Below are 20,695 nucleotides of genomic sequence, written 5' to 3'. Positions count from 1 at the left end.
CCGTCCACTCGTTTGGGGCCGCACAAGATTGGCATTCCAATATACTCCCTCCGTGTCATAATATAAGTCTTTTTAGAGATTTCACTAGAGGACTAAATACGGATGTATATAGACATACTTTAGAGTATAGATTCACTCATTTTGCTTCGTATGTAGTCCCCTAGTAAAATTGCTTAAAAGACTTATATTTAGGAATGGAGGGAGGGAGTATAGGATTACCTCTACCACAGCTCACGCGTGTGGTTAGGAAGACAAGTCAAGTCAAGTCAAGCGCAGCGTTAGGTACATGTTTTGCTGGCTAATAAACCACTACACACATATACATCTATCCTCTCCTTGCTCCATGCTTTTCCGCCACTGCACAAGCCTCGTTGCTTCACCGGCCTCGGCCTGACGTGTCGCCGGAGTCTGATCGGCGTACATATCCCGGTAATTATGACCCCATCCCATCCACCTCCCGCTGCCGTTCTTCTTTCTCCTCTTGTCTAGTATGGCAATACCGTCACAGGGTCTATGTAGTTCTTGTTGGATGAATTCAATCAGGTTCACTCGGATCATTAATCGTTGCAATATTACTGCTTCTAATTATTAGATCTCTCCTCCAGCCACACAAAATTAACAGAGCTAGCACGTCCTGCAAACCCATGGAGGCGGCTCTCGTGAGTGTGGCGACGGGGGTCCTGAAGCCCGTCTTGGAGAAGCTGGCTGCTCTCCTTGGTGACAAATACAAGCGGTTCAAGGGCGTGCGCAAGGAGAACAAGTCCCTTACTCATGAGCTGGCCGCCATGGAGGCTTTTCTCCTAAAGATGTCCGAGGACGAGGATCCCGATGAGCAGGATAAAGTTTGGATGAATGAGGTGCGGGAGCTGTCCTATGACTTGGAGGATGCCATCGACGACTTCATGCAAAGCATCGGTGACAACGATGAAAAATCAGATGGCTTCACTGAGAGGATCAAGAGCTCGCTAGGGAAGCTGGGAAAGATGAAGGCTCGGCACCGGATCGGCAAGGAGATCCAAGATCTGAAGAAACAAATCAAAGAGGTGGGTGAAAGGAATGCAAGGTACAAGAGTCGTCATGAGGCCTTCTCCAAGACCGTCAATGCGACCGTTGACCCTAGAGCTCTTGCTATATTTGAGCATGCACCAAAGCTTGTTGGTATCGATGAACCCAAGGCTGAGATAATCAAGCTGTTAACAGAAGAGGATGTCCGTGCTTCAGAGCAAGAACAACAACAACCGAAGATAGTCTCCATTGTTGGATCTGGAGGTATGGGCAAGACAACTCTTGCGAACCAAGTCTATCAAGAGCTCAAAGGACAATACGAGTGTAGGGCTTTCGTATCAGTGTCACGAAATCCAGACATAATTAACATCTTGAGAACCATTCTCAGTGAAGTGGCTAGGAAAGATTATGGTGGCACCCAAGTGGGGAGTGCACAACAACTCATCAGCAAGATTACTGATTTCCTAGAAGACAAAAGGTACATATTATCTTTATATTTTATTTTGATTTCTACATGTTGTCTTTGAATGTAAGTAAAAGCTGCATACAATTTTATATTCAAAATTTCTTCATATCTTTTTTTACAAATTATGTATGATTTAAAAATAAGTTGAAAAACGATGAAATTCTGGACGAAAACGTATTTTCCCGAATTTTTGCAAATGGTTTGTGGATTGACAAAAATCATATGGCGTTGGAAAGCTATTAAAAATGCACAATTTTTTCTTGTAGAAAGTTTTTTAATTTCTTACAGTTTAAATTAAAATTTGAATACGGTAAAAATTGTTTCAAACACAATTTTTTAGAGGTTTGTCAAAATGAGGCAAATATATACCGTTGGAAAGCTATCGAAAATGCAAAACTTAGTCATGTTGAACATTTTCTTAAATTCACATCCGTTTAAGAGTTCTTTTGAATACGGTGACACTTATCTTGTTGTTTTTCCATCCGAGAAATAGAGTAGTCGTACTGATCTATACGTGTGTTTGTACTGAGGTATTTTTCATAAAATAATTTTGAATGTTTCCGAAAAAAGAGTTCTTGAACTTATGGCCGTACGGGTTTTGCACTGAGCGTGTTTTCACGTACTAGACTTTACTCTGTTTGATCGGCATGGTTTTCCTCGTCACTTTCCAATGGATTACGGCTTCGAACTTGCATGATTCATATCGTTGAACTGAAAGACATTTTTTAGAAAAAATTTATTTTGTGTGCTTCTTTCTTTTCACTCAGCATTTCATTTTATTTTTTCAACGCTTCGATAATGCGGGCATATAAAAGTCAACCTTTTTAGTTAAAATTTGCTTTCTCCATCCGAACTGATGATGACGTTAGCTCTGGACTTGAATGACTTATCTAGTTGAATTGATTGAATTTAAAATAATGAAATGCTATGTTTTGTTTTCTTGGAACTCGAACATTTTTGCAATGAAGTTCTGTACTTATCTGTATTTGCAACTCGGACTTTTTTTTTAATGTTTTCATAATGTTCTCTTTTTTCAGTGGTTCGGAACTTTTCTCTATCTTAACTTTGAACTTTCTGGATTTCTTGTACCTGATCCTCCCCAATTCTTTTGCATCTCTTTTTTTCTTTTCTATTTTTTAAAAGGTTTTTGTAACCATGAAACTGTTTATTTTTGAACTTATGGATTTTTTTGCTATGAACTTGCCAACATTTTTTCTACCAAATGCACACACTTTTTTATTTTTCACCGAATTATGCATGTGTTTTTCTTTCAAGAACTGATCATATAATACTTGTTGAACGGCCACGCATGTATGTTATAATGAACTGTAGGGCCTTAAAAGTATAATGACAGAACATTGTTATGTACTACCTCCGTTCCTAAATATAAGTAGTTTTAGAGAACGTATATAAATACTCCCTCCGTTTTAAAATATAAGACCTTTTAGAGATTTCACTAGGAGGCTACATACAAAGTAAAATAAGTGAATCTATATTCTAAAATATGTCTATGTACATCCGTATGTAGTTTACAATGTAATCTCTAAAAGGTCTTATATTTAGGAACGGAGGGAGTATAAAGCTTCACAGAATCCCATGAAGCCTGTTCCAAACGAAATATACAAAACACTGACAGAACTTGGCACTTTTTTCACTAATGGCAAGCTTCTGAACATGCTCTTCTTTTTTTTTATTCTATTTAACTGAAGGGAGCTCACTCAACGTGTCGCCGGCGAAGTGCAAGTGCTGGTGCACAAACAGCAACGTGCACGCGTCGTGGTACTCCTTTTTTTTTTTTTTTTTGAGGATACGTGACGTGGTCTTTCGGGAGGAAGAAGCTGACGACGTGGGCTATGTGTCCGATGCCATGCCAGACTTTTTTTAACACAATACAGACGCAAACGCTCATATACACGTGATACGTGATGAATTAAAGAAGAAAAAAGTTCAAACTTTCAGGCTAACTTTACGCCATTGCCGTGGGCCACGATGAATGTCCAACTGCTCGTGTGTGAACTGCCTCGCGTTGCCCACGCTGGATTCAGATCCCGTTGCTGCTTCACCAGCGGAACTGATCCAATGTTTGTTTCGGTCCAACCGGGCTAAGACCGGACCGTATCGATCGACTTTCGGGCCGGCTGGGTCCGTCCAGAGCGGTCCACGAGCGGAACGAAAACATGCTCGGTATATATGTCCAGCCCTAGAAGGAGCCTGGGGGCAGGAAGAAGTGGTGAGCCGCCCCCATGGAGTGGAGATGCCTCGCGGGGTCGATGACGGTGCTGGTGAGTGGGGATGGGTATCGCCTGGCTCGGGGCCGTCGGGGCTGGGGGTGCTCGGGATGGGTAACACAATGATATTATGTTACTAGTAACTACCACCGGTGGTAGATAAAATTTGTCACCACCGGTGGTAGTTACCACCGCTTGCGTTTTGTCATCACCGGTGGTATGTATCAAATTAGAGAGTATGTATGCGTAGTATGTACTCCCTCCGTTTTAAAATAAGTGTCTTAACTTTGTACTAGCTCTAGTACAAAATTGTACTAAGCTTGAGAGCATCTCCAACAGCCGCGCTACGCGCCGCGTCCAAAAAATGTTTTTGCCGCGCGCGTTTCGGCTGTTTTAGCGCAGGGATAGGCGCCGGCTCCAACAACCGCGCTATAATGCAGCGCGCGCGCGCCGCTCCAGCGGTGCCCAAAAATGCAGCACGCGCAGCAAGCACAAACAACATATAATTTCAAAAAATAGGAGAAAAACCATCAAACAAACAAAATAAATCAACAATAAATAGTTATTACAACTCAAACAAATAGTTTATCGTTCAGTACAACAAATACAATAAACACAACCAATAGTTCATGAACAATACAATACAAATAATGCAATCAAATCATGCTCTTTGTCGTCCATGCCATGCCCACCACTCTTCAATCAGATCATTCTGAAGATCATTATGCGTTGCGGGACGCCGAATGGCATGATAGGAGGCAACAAAACGGGCTACCCTTTCAGCCCTCCGTCGCACTCGCACGGGATGTCCCAAGAGCTCATACTGTGAGTAGTCTAAATCTTGGCCACGCTCATTCTCGATGATCATGTTGTGCATGATCACACAGCGGGCGCGGGCGGCGACGGCGGCGCGGGGATAGGCCGGGAAGCGCTGAACGGTCGCCGGGGGCGCGAGCGGCGGCGGCGGCGCGGTCGGACGGGGGCGGCGGCGGCGCGGTCACGAGAGTGGAGGAGGGAGGGAGAGAGCACTGGCGAGCGCGGGAGAGTCGCGCGCGCGCGAGCCGGCGCAGCAAATAACGGGCGCGGGATTGCGTTTCGGCCAGCGCGCGGAATTGAAAATGGCGCGCGCGCCGTTTTTGCGCGTTCGGTGGAGCTGCCCGCCGCGTCGCGCGCGCGCTAAAACTGTTTTTTTTATGGCGCGGCGCTTGTATAGCGCGGCTGTTGGAGATGCTCTGAGACAGTTATTTTGGGACGGAGGGAGTAGTATATAATCATGTTTAGGTAGTATATATACTGTTTTTTGGTAGTATGTATCATATTTTGTGTATGCTCTTTTTTACATACAAATATATATGTATTTCACAAATATAATAAAAACTATGGGTCAACTTGTAAATTTTTCATGTAACTCACTTTGAAAAATCTTGTATATAGTATATGAACATAATTAAAATGATAAATTAGTATATATACTCCCGCATGGTAGTATATTGAACATGTGGGGTAACTATCCCTGGGTGGTAGGATGCATATATATATAATATATATATGCCCTAATTCTTACTTTGTTGTTCACGACCACCTCGTCGACGCCTACATATGGTTATTCATATTTTGATCCATATATTGTCTTTCAACATAATTGTCCAGTCTTGACCTTTTCTATGGTCACGCCTCTTGTTTAAACAATTGCTTAACCCCCTTGCTCTGTGTAATGCTCCAAACTAACATGGGTGTGCAAAACGAATTAAGTATGTAACATAAAATATGCCCTATTAGCACTTGTGTGTGTGTTTATCCTTTTCATTTTGTTAATGTTAACATGTTCCATTTATTCTTTGTTTGTCTACACAGCACACTTAATTTTACAGCTATGCTAATATTTCTTTGTCAATGTATAGGTATTTTGTTGTTGTTGACGATATATGGAACGAGGATACGTGGGATATTATTAAGTGTGCATTCCCCGCTGCAAGATCTACCAGTAAAATAATCACCACTACTCGTATAAACAATGTCGCCCATTCATGTTGTTCATCATTCAATGGTCGTATTTACAATATAAGGGCTCTCGATATAGTGCACTCGAGACAGTTATTTCATAGAAGGTTATTCAAGTCGGATGAAGATTGCCCTTCATATCTTGAAAAAGTTTCTGGGCAGATATTGAAAAAATGTGATGGGTTACCTTTGGCGATCATTGCTATATCTGGTTTGCTGGCTAATTCAGAAAGAACAGAGGATCTATGGAATCAAGTGAAAGATTCAATTGGTCGTGCACTTGAAAGAAATCCTAATGTCGAAGGAATGATGAAGATATTGTCACTTAGTTACTTTGATCTACCTCTTTATCTAAAAACATGTCTATTATATCTGAGCGTATATCTAGAAGATTCTACTATTGAGAAGAAGGGCCTAATAAGAAGATGGATTGCTGAAGGATTCATTCACACAGAAGGCAGATACACGACATATGAAGTAGGAGAAAGGTATTTTAATGAACTACTCAATAGGGGTTTGATCCAGCCTGGGATTATAGATATCTATGGCGAAGTGGTGAGTTGTCGAGTACATGACACAATTCTTGATTTCATCATATCCAAGTCCATAGAAGAGAACTTTGTTACTTTACTTGGTGTTCCCATTCTGACAATTGGGAAACAAAGAAAAGTTGTTCGTCGGCTCTGTGTACAAGGTGTGGAGGAAGGAAATTCAGCAGTATTGATAGCAGATCTCGTGTTTTCCCATGTCCGATCACTTGCTATGGTTAGAGGTCTGTTGGAAATCCCTTCTCTGGAAGAGTTCAGACATCTGCGTGTTCTTGACTTGAAGGATTGCTCTGAATTGGAAGATCATCATCTTGAAAATATAGTGAGGTTGTTCCAGCTGAGGTACCTGAATCTCAAAGGTACACAAATAAGCAAGCTCCCAGAACAAATTGGACGTTTAGGATGCTTAGAGATGCTGGACCTAAGAGACACTTGTGTAAGGGGATTACCTGCATCTATTGTTAATCTCAGAAAATTGTCACATCTACTTGTTCATAATGACATTAAATATCCTCATGGGATTGCAAAGATGCAAGCACTGGAGACGTTGCAATTTGTGACGGTCTCCATTCAACCAGTTGACATCCTGTGTGGCCTTGGTCAACTAATGAATTTGAGGAATCTGGGGCTTACCCTTGATTTCATATTTGGTTCTGACGCTAAGAATACAAATATGGTTGGAGAGGAGCACAAGAAAGCTATTGTCTCCTCCCTGTGTAAGCTAGGCACCCAGAATCTCCGCTTCCTGAATATTGAGTTTGGACGCAGCCTCTTACATGTGGAATCTTTGTGTTTGCCTACCCTCGAGCAACTTTCTATCCGTTTTTCGGACTTCCCACATGTTCCGACATGGGTGGCCTCCCTCAGAAACCTCCAATGGCTACGCCTTGGTTTGAAGGTAGTCAAGCAGGACGACCTCTGCGTCCTTGGGGCGTTGCCCAGTCTGCTGATTCTACATCTGCATGAAGAAACAGAGTCAAACGAAAAGCTCAGGATCAGTGGTGAAGTTGGGTTCCGATTCTTGAAGATTTTTATTTATTGCAAAGGTTTTGGTCCAGTAGATCTGATGTTTGGGACAGGGTCCATGCCAAAGCTTGAAAAACTAGAGATTCACGTGCTTTGCATAGTTGAAGCTAACTCTGTCGGCTTTGGAATTGAGAACCTCCCTTGCCTCACTAGTGTCAAATGCTTGGCTCTTGAGGGTGATGACGGCATTGTTCAAGTTGTGAAGTCTGTCATGGAGAGAGCAGCCAGCACACATCCCAACCACCCTAGTCTACTCTTTGGGAGAATTTGAATTAACAAGCGAACAACTGGGCAGTTGCTTCTGCTCCTCGTCCGCCCGGCCAGCCGGTTGTGAAGTTTAATAGCATTTGGCTTGATTCATCTGTCTTTTATGATACACTATTCTCTCCATCGGATAATAGTGTACTATGGATAATGGTACAAAATTGTAGAATTGGTTAAGGCTGCTACTGTACTGGATTTTTTGTAATAATTGGTCATCCGTGTTGATGGTTTAATATTATTGGTGTCCATTTGCAGTCGTCATTTTGTAAAAAGTTTAGAAAAAAAGAAAGACCTCGGCGTCTGCATCTGGACGATGCATGCAGTCATTTTATTAATTAGTTTAGTTATAGTCTTTGGCACCCAGAGGCCCGTCGCGGATCCGTAGTTGTCGATGAACACAGCCAATGCAACCCCGCTGCCTGAAAGGCCGGCCACAGCACCCGCAACCATTGTCGTCCGAGGCCAGACCAACTTAGTGAATGCAGCGCCAGCACTCGATCTCTTGAGGATACAAGATGCTTGTACAAAAGTTTCGCCGATGCTTCGGTAGCACATGGGGGTACTTGGGTGTCCTTGCTGATAAGGGGCACCAACACTGCATGATGGTGCTGGACACTGCATGAAGGCACATGCTGAATACAGTTTTGCACGCACGTCTCCCTCCCTCCCTCCCAATCCTAGCCGCCTCCCCCTCCCCCTCCCTTCCTCGCCACCGCCGGGCAAGCCCGAGGCGCCAAGGATGGTGGCGGCGGGGCCTAGGCTGCCATGCCTCTGCGTGGGGAGCTCCGGATTTGGAGCAGCGGCTCTATTGGCGAGGCACGATAGGCTAGCAGCCGTGCGGGCGGTGGATCTGGCGTCTCGGCCGCGCGGCCGGCGGGATCCGGTGGTCGTTGGCATTCGGCGGCGGCTTTTGAAGTGGCCGGTGCGCGCGATCTGGCGCCTCCCCTCCTTCCCTGTTCGTCGTGCGGGCCAGCCTGGTCGGACCGCGCTTCCTTGGGTCGCCGGTTTTGTACAAGAGGCGCTGCTGGTGGCGGGGATCTAGTTCGGGCGAAATCCCTGGTCGGCCATGGCCGGCCGCGTCGACGGGACGCCTGAGGGCGTCGTTCCCCTCCTTGGAGGCGTCGGCCGTATGGACTGATTCCCTCACTTCCCCTTCCCTTAGGTCTCCCGGACGAAAGCCTTAACTTTGTTCGGCGATGACGGCGCTCACTGCGTCGTTCCCTTCTTGAAGGCGCCGCTTTGAAAACCTTGGGGTTGGGTGGCGCTTGTGGGTGGTGGGCGACGGCGGTGGTGTGGCCCTATCCTAGCATGGATCTCCGTCCGTTGCTTGGAGATGGACTCGCGTAGGTGGAGGTTGTCGTCTGGCATCATGGTGGCGTCGATGACGGAGGCACCTGCCAAGGCTGGTACCTTAATCTGATCTAAAGATGGACCAGTGGAAGATGGCGGCGATGACACATGTGAGTGTGTCGGACCGGCTTGTGCCCCGGACCCGGTATGTGGCTCGGTCAGGGTCTCCGGCTTTAGATGTTAGGCTTAGGTGAGAGGTTTGGGTATTTGGTCCAGCTTGCACCCCTTCATCATATGGATAGGAGTAGCGGCGGATGTTGCCAAGATGGCGGATTCAGACATATTGTTGTACTGCTTTGTAAGGTCCTTGAAAATAATTAATAAAATAGCCGTATGCATATCCCAGATGCAGAGGCCAGGGATCATCCTCCTTTTAAAAAAAAAAAAAAACAGGACCTTCTATTGTTCGGATCCGAATATCACCATGCCAAAAACCAGGAAACATGAGAGCTGCTGCTGGCCCCTCATCAATAATTTTCAGAGTTTTCAGTCACATACATGTCTGCAGTGGATGTCCATTTTCGGAGTTTCAGTTCTCGTGCCCTTTTGCAAAGGCAGTTGACATGCCCTTTCTGCTTGTTTCCACGAATGTGCTTATTCTGTTCTACTATCTTTATTCTTCCTTTTCTAAAAAAACTATCTTTATTCTTGCTTAGATGCAAGCACTGCTGCTGTTTCGAAATTGTCTACCGGCTAAATGACATGTGAACTGTAATGGCTCTCTCTGTGTGTACGCCTTTGTATGTCATCCAGGTCGTTATTTTCATTCTTTTTTCGGTTATATATCTTGGTGATGTCGGAAATGGACGAAGATGACGCCGATGGATCTGGGCATAAAAAACGCTACCACCTATCCTTGAAGATCGAAATCGGCTCAACCTGTCCTGGAAGCTCGACAAGGACGAGTAAACTGTTAATGCATCACCAGATCTCTGATTAATTTTAGTGCCTAGACTCGGAGTTGCTGGTTGCTGCTCCTGCCCACCTGGTAAATCACTTCAACTTTTTAACAGTTTTTAGATACACACTAGCAAAATGGCCTGTGCGTGAGAAAACAATTCATAATGTTCAATGGCCATGATCATATTTTGCTGCATCATCGAGATACGTTATCATTCTCAATTTTATGAAATCTTAGATAATTTCTGAAAATCATGAAAAAAATAACTCATAAACATATTTGAAATCATGAATTTTCCAAATTCGTGAACATTTTTACAGATTTTCGATTGTTTTCAGAAATGATGAACATTTTATACTCTATGCTAACACGAGGGCCACAACAGCCGTACGTGGAGCACACACGCCTGCCGTCGCCACCCTAGCCTGCGCCGTCGCGCCCGCTACGAGCGCGCCGCCACGCGCTGAGAAGACCGCCCGCGTCGTTCCCGTCAGCGGTGGGAAGAAGAAGTCCCGCCGCCGCCGACGCCAGCTGAGCTTTGCCCGGCGGCGTGCCCCAGCGACTGCGAGGAGGAGAAGAGGGAGGTGGGCGCGGGGCGGCGGCGCTAGGGTTCCCCCTCGGTCGCCACACGGGGGTTTGTTATTCTTCATATGTTATTCTCCATTACAAGCAGCTTTAGGCATTTTCCTTGGGATCCTCTATTTCTAGCTAATATAATAAGTTTTTCCCTGCAAAAGAACGGTTATTTTATCTTTGATCTGGATCGTCCAATCCGGTCCGACGGACGACCAATATCGAAAAGATGCACCCTAAAAGGTCTCAAAATCATGAAAGCGCATTTGTTACACGCCCACTAGAATTTTTGAGAAAGCACTTCTGTTACACATCCACGGGTTGCACTAGACAATAATTGTATGATGCACCCACAAGGACAGACACCACACGAGTGATGCTAGTTGCCTTCTTAACTTTTATGCATGGGCCCTTTCCAAAACTCCACCAGTGCTAAGGGTGTCATGTCTTCTCTTGTAGAGTACTTAACTGCACCACAAAACATAGATCTGTTTTGCATGAATATAATAATTTTTGTAAGGATCAGGAGATCGTCGACCATTTTTCCCGTGCATTTTGTTTTATACAGGATAACGATGGATGGAATCAGCCCATGGCGCGCCAATAGTTGTTGTGTTGCCGGGGGAGCCGATGATGCACTCCCACACGGCACTGTTGCACTTGAACCCAGAGCCGAAGCCGACCATCCACACTCGGTCGCCCTTTCGTGTCCGTCTCTTGGCCTCGATGTATGCAAGTTCATACCATAATGAACTGCTGGACGTGTTCCCGAACCGGTGAAGCGTCATCCGCGATGGCTCGACATCCACATCTGACAGGCATAAGCTTGTCTGCACCGCGTCGATCACCGCCCGGCCACCGGAATGGATGCAGAAGTGCTGGAAGGCCGTGCGGAAATTGGGGACATATAGCTTGATCTTTCTGCTGAGCACCTTCCGCGCAAGGAACGAGAGCGCAAAGAGCAGCTTCTCCGATGGTGGGAGGACCAGGGACCCTATGGCGACGATGTTTGCCTTGAGCGTGTCGCCGGCGATCGCCACCAGGTCCTTGGACAGGTTTATCCCTGTTTGTCCCTCCTCGTCTTCCTCCAGGTACGCGCACCGGTAAGCTCTGTCTTGCGCGGCGGTGAGCGTCCGCACGACATGCGTGAGCCGGAACCGGGCCTTGGACCTGGACGTCGATAGCAACACCGCCGCCGCGCCCATGCGAAACAGCACGGCTGGCAGCAGCATCGCCCGGTTCTTGCCGGTATAGTTGATGAGATTGGTGGTCTCCGTGGACACCACCAGGGCGTGCCCACCACGCGGCACCGTCTGCAGGAGGTTCCTGGCGACCTCGAGGGAGATCACCCCCGCGCTGCACCCCATCCCGGAGATGTGGGTGTCCCGTATGTCACTCCTGAGCTTGTACTTGTTTATGATCATGTCGGTGAAGCTCGGCGTTGGGTTGAAGGCGGTGCAGTTGGTGACGATTATGTCTATGGCTCCGGGACTTATGCCCGTCTTGGCGAGCAGGTCGTCGATGGCGGCAAAGATGACCTGCTCCGCCTCGTCGCGGCTTTCGTCTAGAGAGCAGCACGGTGGGATATGGTGCAAGGAAGGGTGGAGGTAGGTTTGGTCGCCGAGGCCCGAGTGGTGGAGCATGCGGGTCAAGAAGCGGAAGCCGCCGCCGTCGAGGTTGGGTATATGGCGAGCATGCTCCGTGAAGGAGGCGATTGATACGCGGCAATTGGGGTTTGGTCGGCAGCAAGCGTAGTCCACGAGGTACACGCTGCGAGGGCGGCGCATGACAGAGAGGGCGACCAAGGCCAACGGGAGGAAGACGGCCAGGAAAATGTGAACCTGCCGCAAGCCATGGAGCCGGGTGAGTAGCTCGTCGGGGCCGAGTTGCGCGGCTTTGCCGAGAACGCCGGCGACTGTGACCGGCACGACGACGACGGCGAGGAAGTTGTTCACAAGCAGCTGGTAGAGGGGTTTGAGGACGTGCTTGCGGGGATGGAGTGGTGAGCTCACCATATTGCCGGAGTGGATCGATGTGCCGTTTCCTTTTTCCGGCGGCTTTGACTCGATCGTGTGTGTTGAGGTGACCGATGGAAGTTGGGTATCCCCATTTTAAAGCGCAGGGCGGTCCGTTCGTACGTGCAACTGTTTTCGTCTGCGCTGGTAGCCGACACTGACATTACAACGTCATGGACGAAATATTCCGATCTCAAGGATCATACAGTAGCATCTAGTATTACGTTATTCCATGCTCCACCTAGAAATAAATGAAGCACATGCACGGTCCTTTGCAAATACTCCACCTTGTCACCGTTCTCCTGGATGAAACTTGGATTATAAATTAAGCAAACTGGACAAACTAGGAGACGTCAAGAAACACAGTCCTTGGTCTCCACCAGACTAGGCTGGAGACTGGACGGGTGAAGCTGAACACACATGGGTCTGTTTTGAATGGTGTTGCGGGAACAGGTACCGATCTTTAGGGACCAAAGTGGCAGCATCATATTCAGTTCATGCAGATATGTTTTTTCTTGTCATGACGTGCTTGATACTGAGATTTTGGGCATTGAGAGGGCCTCTTACTCGCTTTGCAATGGAGCAATCTACCTATTGATGCTGAATCGGACAGTTTAGAAGCACTGAAGATGATTCAAGGGGGAGATGATAATAGATCTAAATATGTCTATTTAATAAAGGAGATCAAAGATGGTTTGATCGAGCGTAATTCTTGTATTACTCATATTGCCAGTAGCAAAAACAATGCTAGTCACTTCCTGACAAGATTCAAAAAACAATGCTAGTAACTTCCTGGCAAGGTTTGGACGACCACAATGTCGAACTGTTGTGTGGCTTGGTTTGGGTCCGGATGAACTCCTCGGCATTGTCAGTCGTGATTGTAATATTTGCGTGTTGAGTAATACAAGTATTATCCTGCAAAAAAATAAGCAAACTATATAGAGCAATTTTTGTAGGCAATCCAATGTGGGAAACAGGGTGAAAAAGGAAAACAAAAGGTTATAGTTGTGCACTAAACCATGATTTTATATGGGAAATGGCTGGAAAATTCGCCGACCTGCCGGAGCGACTGGTCGGTTGCTCGTGCACGCCCACATAATTGTGGACCCCACGCCACTACTTTCCTCTTTTATCCCCTTAGATGCGACCTTGTGCACGCCCACATAATTGTGGGCCCCACGCCACTACTTTCCTCTCTTACCCCCTTAGATGCGACCTCGTCCACTCATTCTCTTCCATGCCCCATCTCCTTACTCCCGCAACTCTCGACAGAAAGAACTTGTCTATGAGTGACGTACAAAGGACCTGGACCAACAACGATAGCCGATGAGCTGAGAAGTGACCACTTGCGGATAACTGAACTTGTGAGGACGTTCGAGGCTGGATAACTGAACTTCTAAACCATGGACGTTCGAGCCCTGCGACAAAGTCACATATGTGTGATCCTGCAAGGTATCCTATATACCTAGAAGAATCATCCTCACTGATTGGGTCATAGTCTTAGGGTAGGGTCATAGGCCTGCCTTGTAGGTCCAACCCAAGGACTACCCCTCATAAGGGACAAGGCCCTTAGACAGTTCCGACTAAACTAAGAAGTTCCCCCCATCCGGTCGGTAACAGATCCTCGACCATCCAGTCGGAGATTAGCATTCGGAGTTTATCAAACTAACCGACTGGATTCCACTCTGTGCATCGTAACCCCCTGGAGGGAAACGGTCATACGTTTCCATGTGCCTTTATTAGCATGTAAGACGTACGTTACCTGTAACGTAGGCATTCATTCGCCATTATTCCACCCCCTGTGCACTAACCGTTGTGGAGGGCAGCGCACTCTATATAAGCCACCATCCCCCACTGGTGCAGGGGTTAGCAAATCATTGTATTCCATATTCCACTCGACAACAAGCTCCCAGAGCACTGAGACGTAGGGCTATTACCTCCACCGCAGAGGGGCATGAACTCATACAACCTCGCCGTAGCTAAGGCTCTGCCCATCCTTTCGTACCCTACACATCTACTGTCAGGCTTATACCCACGACAGTTGGCGCCCACCTTGGGGCAGGCGTCTAAGCGACTTCCGGCGAGTTTGCGACTACTTCATTTCTTCATGTCGTCCGGTGGAGATTCGAGCATGGGTCACCAGATCTTCTTCGGTGCTCTCTCCTTCATCATCGACGATTCGGCGTGGCTTCGGGACGCCCCTCTCGACGTCGAGGCGCTTCCCCGCCGTGGGGCTACGCACTTCCGTGCCGGCGCCCGCGGCATTCTTCTTCTCCAGCAGTCGGCTCCGGTGTCGACCTACACCGCCGTCACGCGCCGCAACAAGCGGTCCCGCCGTCCGCGGCTCCAGCGTTGGGTGCAACACGCCCAGGCGTGCCAGAACGCGTCTTCACAAGTGGCGGTTCTAGAGTCCGTTGTGGTTGCCCCGCCGTCCCGGCGCTCGGACTCGGTTCCGACTGAGTTTCCTTCCGAGTACGCGGGTCGCGGGCCTGCAGCAAAAGTACACATGGCCAACTTCCATGAAGATCCCCGTCAAGCTGGCCGGAACGAACACGAGCTCGGCGAAACGTCCGGCGCGCGTCGTCCACCTCGCCGTTCTGCCAGTCGGCACACTCGGCGGAGCAACTTGGAGTTGTTCTGCACACCCCTCCTCAACTTGGTTGCGGCTGCCAAGATAGCCGATTCCCTTCAGCCGGCTGATTCAGAGGCTGACAGGGGGATCGAGCAAATCCGCGCCCTGTTGCATACGGCGCAGCAGCAAAATTCGGCTGTTTCCCAGTCGCACAACAGGATCCACAATAGTTATGTTCATGCGAATACACATCGGTCGGTTCACAGCCCTGGTTCCCATCAGCGACACAGGGGAGGCAGCCGTTCCATAAATCACGAAGATCGTCGCCATTCACGCACCCCTCCGCGGGGTGGGCCCTACGGGCCCCGACATCATGATGATCGGCGTTCAGTCGGTGACACTTACGACCCAAGGCCCGACGCAAGAGGGCGTATCGCCCAGCGAAGGGTCGACAGGGGCCGAGCCCACCGCGATGGTTACGATATGGACCGTCCGAGTGGAAGCAGGACCATCGTGTCTGGTCCCGAGTGTTTCAGTCGAGCCATCCATTCGGCTGACATCCCGCCCAACTTCCGATTGGCGACGGGAATCAGCAAGTTTCCAGGAGAGTCCAAGCCAGAAACGTGGCTGGATGATTACCGAGTGGCAGTCCAGATCGGAGGAGGAGACGACCATGTCGCGATGAAGCACCTCCCTCTGATGCTCGACGGCTCGGCGCGAGCGTGGCTGAACCAGTTGGCCCCCTCAAGTATCTACAGTTGGGCAGATTTGGCCCGAGTGTTCATCAGGACCTTCAAAGGGACGTGCAAGCGCCCTGCGGGCCTCGTGGAGCTCCAGCATTGCGTCCAAAAGCAGAATGAGCCCCTGCGTGATTTCATTCAGCGTTGGACAACTCTCTACCACACGGTGGAGAACGTCACAGAGCATCAAGCAGTCTGCGCCTTCAAGGCAGGCGTGCGGTACAGAGATCTGTACCTAAAGTTCGGCCGAACAGGTGACATCTCCATGAGCAAGATGATGGAGATAGCAGCACGCTATGCAAATGGCGAAGAAGAGGACCGCATCCGAAGCGGCAAGGACAAGACAGTCGGCGATGGAGATGGGAGTAACACTCGGAAGCAGAAGCAGAAAGCTCCGTCCACTCCGCAGGCAGAAGCTGCAGCCGTGACCAATGCCAAGTTCAAGGGCAAAGGGAAGGCTCAGTTTACCCCCAAGAAGAAGCAGTTCAATAATCCCATCCTGGACCAGCCATGTCCGGTTCATACGAAGATGGATGAAGAGGGTAACCCCATATATCCGAAGCATACCACTCGACAGTGTCGCCTCCTGATCCAGGGGTTCGACGAAGGGCAACCGAGTGAAAAGGACCACGAACAGGATGAGGAGGATAAGGAGGATCCGTTCCCCCAAGTCCATGCAACACTGATGATTTTTGCTGACGTTGAGAGCAAGAGTCGACTGAAGCTGGTGAACAGGGAGGTGAACATGGCCACCCCTACCAACCCCAAGTTCCTCAAATGGTCTCAGACTGCGATCACCTTTGACCAGTCGGATCATCCAGCACACGTACCCACCCCAGGAAGACAGGCTCTGGTCGTCGACCTGGTGGTGGAAGGAGTCCGACTGCGCAAAGTCCTCATGGTCGGCGGCAGCGGCTTGAACATCATGTACGCCGACACTCTCAAGGGGATGGGCATTCCGATGTCCAAACTCAGCGAGAGCAGCATGCAGTTCCATGGAGTCGTCCCTGGACGGAAGGCCAAGTCACTCGGCCAGATCGCGTTGGACGTCGTTTTCGGCTCCGACAAGAACTTCCGCAAGGAAAAGCTGACGTTCGAAGTGGTGGACTTCCAGAGCGCTTACCACGCAATTCTGGGCCACCCAGCGTATGCGCGTTTCATGGCCCGTCCGTGTTACGTATACCTGAAGCTGAAGATGCCAGGCCCAAAAGGTGTGATCACCATCACGGGCAATCGACAGCGGGCCGAAGAGTGTCTGCAGCAGGGATCAAGAATCGCCGACCAGCAAATGACCGTCCTCGAGCTCGATGAGTACAAGAAAACAGTCGACCCCGCTGACTTGATGCGCTCGAAGAAGCCAGCTTCAGAGTCTGCATTCTAGTCGGCGGGAGAGACGAAGAAGGTCAGCATCCACCCGACGAACGGCTCTGCTGCCCCGACGAACATCTCCACCACCCTCGATCCTAAATAGGAAGCCGAGCTCACCCAATTCCTCCGTGAGAATTGGGACATCTTCGCATGGAAACCCTCTGACATGCCAGGTGTACCCAGGGAGTTGGCTGAGCACCGACTGCATGTGGATCCCACCGCTCGGCCTGTCCGAGAACGCCTGCGCCGGTCCGCCGCGCACAAGAGGAAGGCAATCGGGGAAGAGGTGGCCAAGCTGCTGGCAGCCAACTTCATTCGCGAGGTTCACCACTCCGAGTGGCTCGCCAATGTTGTCATGGTGCCCAAGAAGGACAAGTCGCTCCGAATGTGCATCGACTTCAAGCATCTCAATAAGGTCTGCCCAAAAGATCATTTTCCGCTCCCCCGCATCGATCAAATTGTCGATTCGACTGCGGGTTGCGAGCGTTTGTCATTTCTTGATGCCTACTCGGGCTATCATCAGATCCGTCTGTATGGCCCGATGAATTAAAAACGGCCTTCATCACCCCATTTGGGTGCTTCTGCTACATCACTATGCCATTCGGTTTGAAGAATGCAGGAGCTACCTTTATGCGCATGATCCAAAAATGCCTCCTCGACCAGATCGGTCGGAATGTGGAGGCATATATGGATGATATCGTAGTCAAGTCACGCAAAGGTTCCGACCTGCTGACTGACTTGGTAGAAACATTCACCAACCTTCGTAGGTATGACATCAAGCTCAACCCCGCCAAATGTTCATTCGGCGTTCCCAGTGGAAAGTTACTCGGTTTCTTCGTTTTCGAACGAGGGATCGATGTCAACCCCGAAAGGATCGGGACCATCGTCCGAATGGAGAGGCCGGTCAGAATACACGATGTTCAACGGCTCACAGGTTGCCTAGCGGCTTTGAGCAGGTTCATCAGTCGACTCGGCGATAAAGCACTTCCTCTATACCGACTCATGAAGAAATCAGATACTTTCGAGTGGACAGACGAAGCCCAAGTCGCATTCGACGACCTCAAAGTCCTACTTTCCACCCAGCCGGTTCTTACTGCTCCGCTCAGTAAAGAGCCCCTTCTTCTGTATATCGCGGCTACAAATCAAGTCGTCAACACTGTTCTTACAGTCGAACGAGAAGAAGAAGGCAAAGCATACAAAGTTCAGCGGACAGTGTACTACGTCTCCGAAGTCCTGACTCCTTCCAAGCAGAGGTATCCCCACTATCAAAAACTTATCTACGGGATTTACATGACTGCGAAGAAGGTAGCCCATTATTTCCAAGACCACTCGGTGTCTGTTGTTTCTGATGCCCCGTTGTCGGAAATTCTCCACAATCGGGACGCATCAGGCCGAGTGGCGAAGTGGGCAATGGAGATGTTGTATGGCGATATCAAGTTCGAGGCCAAGAAAGCTATAAAGTCTCAAGCCCTGGCTGACTTCATAGCAGAATGGGTAGAACAACAGCAACCGACCCACATCTACTCAGCTCATTGGACAATGTTCTTTGATGGGTCCAAGATGTTGAATGGCTCCGGCGCTGGCGTTGTGATCGTATCGCCAAAAGGCGACAAACTCAAATACGTGCTGCAGATACACTTTGATTCCTCCAACAATGAGGCGGAGTATGAAGCTCTCCTTTACGGATTGCGTATGGCCATCGCACTCGGTGTCCGTCGCCTGATGGTCTATGGCGATTCGGATTTGGTGGTTAATTAAGTGATGAAAGAGTGGAACGTCAGGAACCCCACCATGACCACATATTGCAATGCAGTGAGGAAGCTTGAGAAGAAGTTTGAAGGTCTAGAACTCCACCATGTTCCGCGACTGAAGAACCAAGCAGCTGATGAGTTGGCAAAACTCGGATCCACTCGGAGACCGGTCCCAAGTGACGTCTGCCTCGAGCACCTCCACCTTCCCTCGGTCAAAGAAGATCCTTTCACAGAGGAACCAGTACAACCAAAGAGTTCGACAGATCCGACTGAAGTCGACATACCTGCTGTGGTTGATCTGATCATGGAGATTCTTGATGTCATCCCCGATTGGACTGTGCCGATCATTGCATATATCCTGAGGTAGGAATTACCAGAAGACGAAGTCCAGGCCAGGCAGATAGTCCGCAGGTCGAAGTCGTTCACTGTCGTTGATGGCCAGTTGTACAAGGAAAGCATTTCCGGCGTTCTTCAACGATGCATCTCCCCAGAGGAGGGGCAGCTAATCCTGGAAGAAATTCATTTGGGAACCTCCGGTCATCACGCTCTTCGAGAGCAATCGTCGCCAAAGCATTCCGAGTTGGTTTCTTCTGGCAACAGGCAAACGAAATGGCTAAAGATATGGTCGACCGATGTGAGGGCTGTCAGTTCTACTCCAATAAGTCCCACAAGCCAACATCTGCGTTGAAGACTATCCCTCTTGTGTGGCCGTTTGCAGTATGGGGGCTAGATACAGTCGGTCCATTCAGGACAGGCCAAGGAGGATACACACATCTGTTGGTGGCAGTCGACAAGTTCACAAAATGGATTGAAGCCAAGCCCATCAAGAAGCTCGACGCCCTAACAGCCATCAAATTTATGTTGGGGAACGTCGCATGGGAAACAAAAAATTTCCTACGCGCACGAAGACCTATCATGGTGATGTCCAACTACGAGAGGGGATGAGTGATCTACGTACCCTTGTAGATCGTACAACATAAGCGTTAGAGAACGCGGTTGATGTAGTGGAACGTCCTCACGTCCCTCGATCCGCCCCGCGAACAATCCCGCGATCAATCCCACGATCTAGTACTGAACGGACGGCACCTCCGCGTTCAGCACACGTACAACTCGACGATGATCTCGGCATTCTTGATCCAGCAAGAGAGACGGAGAGGTAGAAGAGTTCTCCGGCAGCGTGACGGCGCTCCGGAGGTTGGTGATGATCTTGTCTCAGCAGGGCTCCGCCCGAGCTCCGCAGAAACGCGATCTAGAGGAAAAACTATGGAGGTATGTGGTCGGGCAGCCGTGAGAAAGTCGTCTCAAATCAGCCCTAATTGCTCCATATATATAGGAGGAGGGAGGGGGACCTTGCCTTGGGGTCCAAGGACCCTCAAGGGGTCGGCCGAGCCAAGGGGGAGGACTCTCCCCCCCCCCCCCAAACCGAGTTGGACTAGGTTTGGTGGGAGGGAGTCCTCCTCCCTTCCCACCTCCTCCCTCATTTTTTTTTAATTTTCCTTTGATTTCTTATCCTTGGCGCATAGGCCCCTTTGGGGCTGTCCCACCAGCCCACTAAGGGCTGGTGTGTCTCCCCAAAGCCTATGGGCTTCCCCGGGGTGGGTTGCCCCCCCCCCCCCCGGTGAACTCCCGGAACCCATTCGTCATTCCCGGTACATTCCCGGTAACTCCGAAAACCTTCCGGTAATCAAATGAGGTCATCCTATATATCAATCTTCGTTTCCGGACCATTCCGGAAACCCTCGTGACGTCCGTGATCTCATCCGGGACTCCGAACAACATTCGGTAACCAACCATATAACTCAAATACGCATAAAACAACGTCGAACCTTAAGTGTGCAGACCCTGCGGGTTCGAGAACTATGTAGACATGACCCGAGAGACTCCTCG

The 20,695-nt window shown here is 49.1% G+C and overlaps 2 protein-coding genes across 3 annotated transcripts; one reads left to right on the top strand and one right to left on the bottom strand.

Moving 5' to 3' along the window:
* Positions 1–322: 322 nt before the first annotated feature.
* Positions 323–7,780, top strand: LOC123406027 (disease resistance protein RGA5-like). Of its 2 annotated transcripts, none has more exons than XM_045099531.1 (3): positions 323–429; positions 606–1,483; positions 5,601–7,780. In XM_045099531.1, exons 2-3 carry the CDS (start codon positions 645–647, stop codon positions 7,543–7,545), a joined length of 2,784 nt encoding a protein of 927 aa, XP_044955466.1. In that variant the 5' UTR covers positions 323–429; positions 606–644; the 3' UTR covers positions 7,546–7,780. The 2 variants fall into 2 exon arrangements, with proteins under 2 accessions (XP_044955466.1, XP_044955464.1); XM_045099529.1 differs by having other exon boundaries at positions 342–429; positions 593–1,483.
* Positions 7,781–10,621: 2,841 nt separating this feature from the next.
* Positions 10,622–12,432, bottom strand: LOC123406029 (3-ketoacyl-CoA synthase 6-like). The gene has a single exon (XM_045099532.1). It carries the CDS (start codon positions 12,375–12,377, stop codon positions 10,923–10,925), a length of 1,455 nt encoding a protein of 484 aa, XP_044955467.1. The 5' UTR covers positions 12,378–12,432; the 3' UTR covers positions 10,622–10,922.
* Between the last annotated feature and the right edge of the window lie 8,263 nt (positions 12,433–20,695).

Source organism: Hordeum vulgare, chromosome 6H, assembly GCF_904849725.1.
Source record: "Hordeum vulgare subsp. vulgare chromosome 6H, MorexV3_pseudomolecules_assembly, whole genome shotgun sequence".
Classification (NCBI taxonomy): domain Eukaryota; kingdom Viridiplantae; phylum Streptophyta; class Magnoliopsida; order Poales; family Poaceae; genus Hordeum; species Hordeum vulgare.
This window is presented reverse-complemented; position numbering and strand designations above follow the sequence as displayed.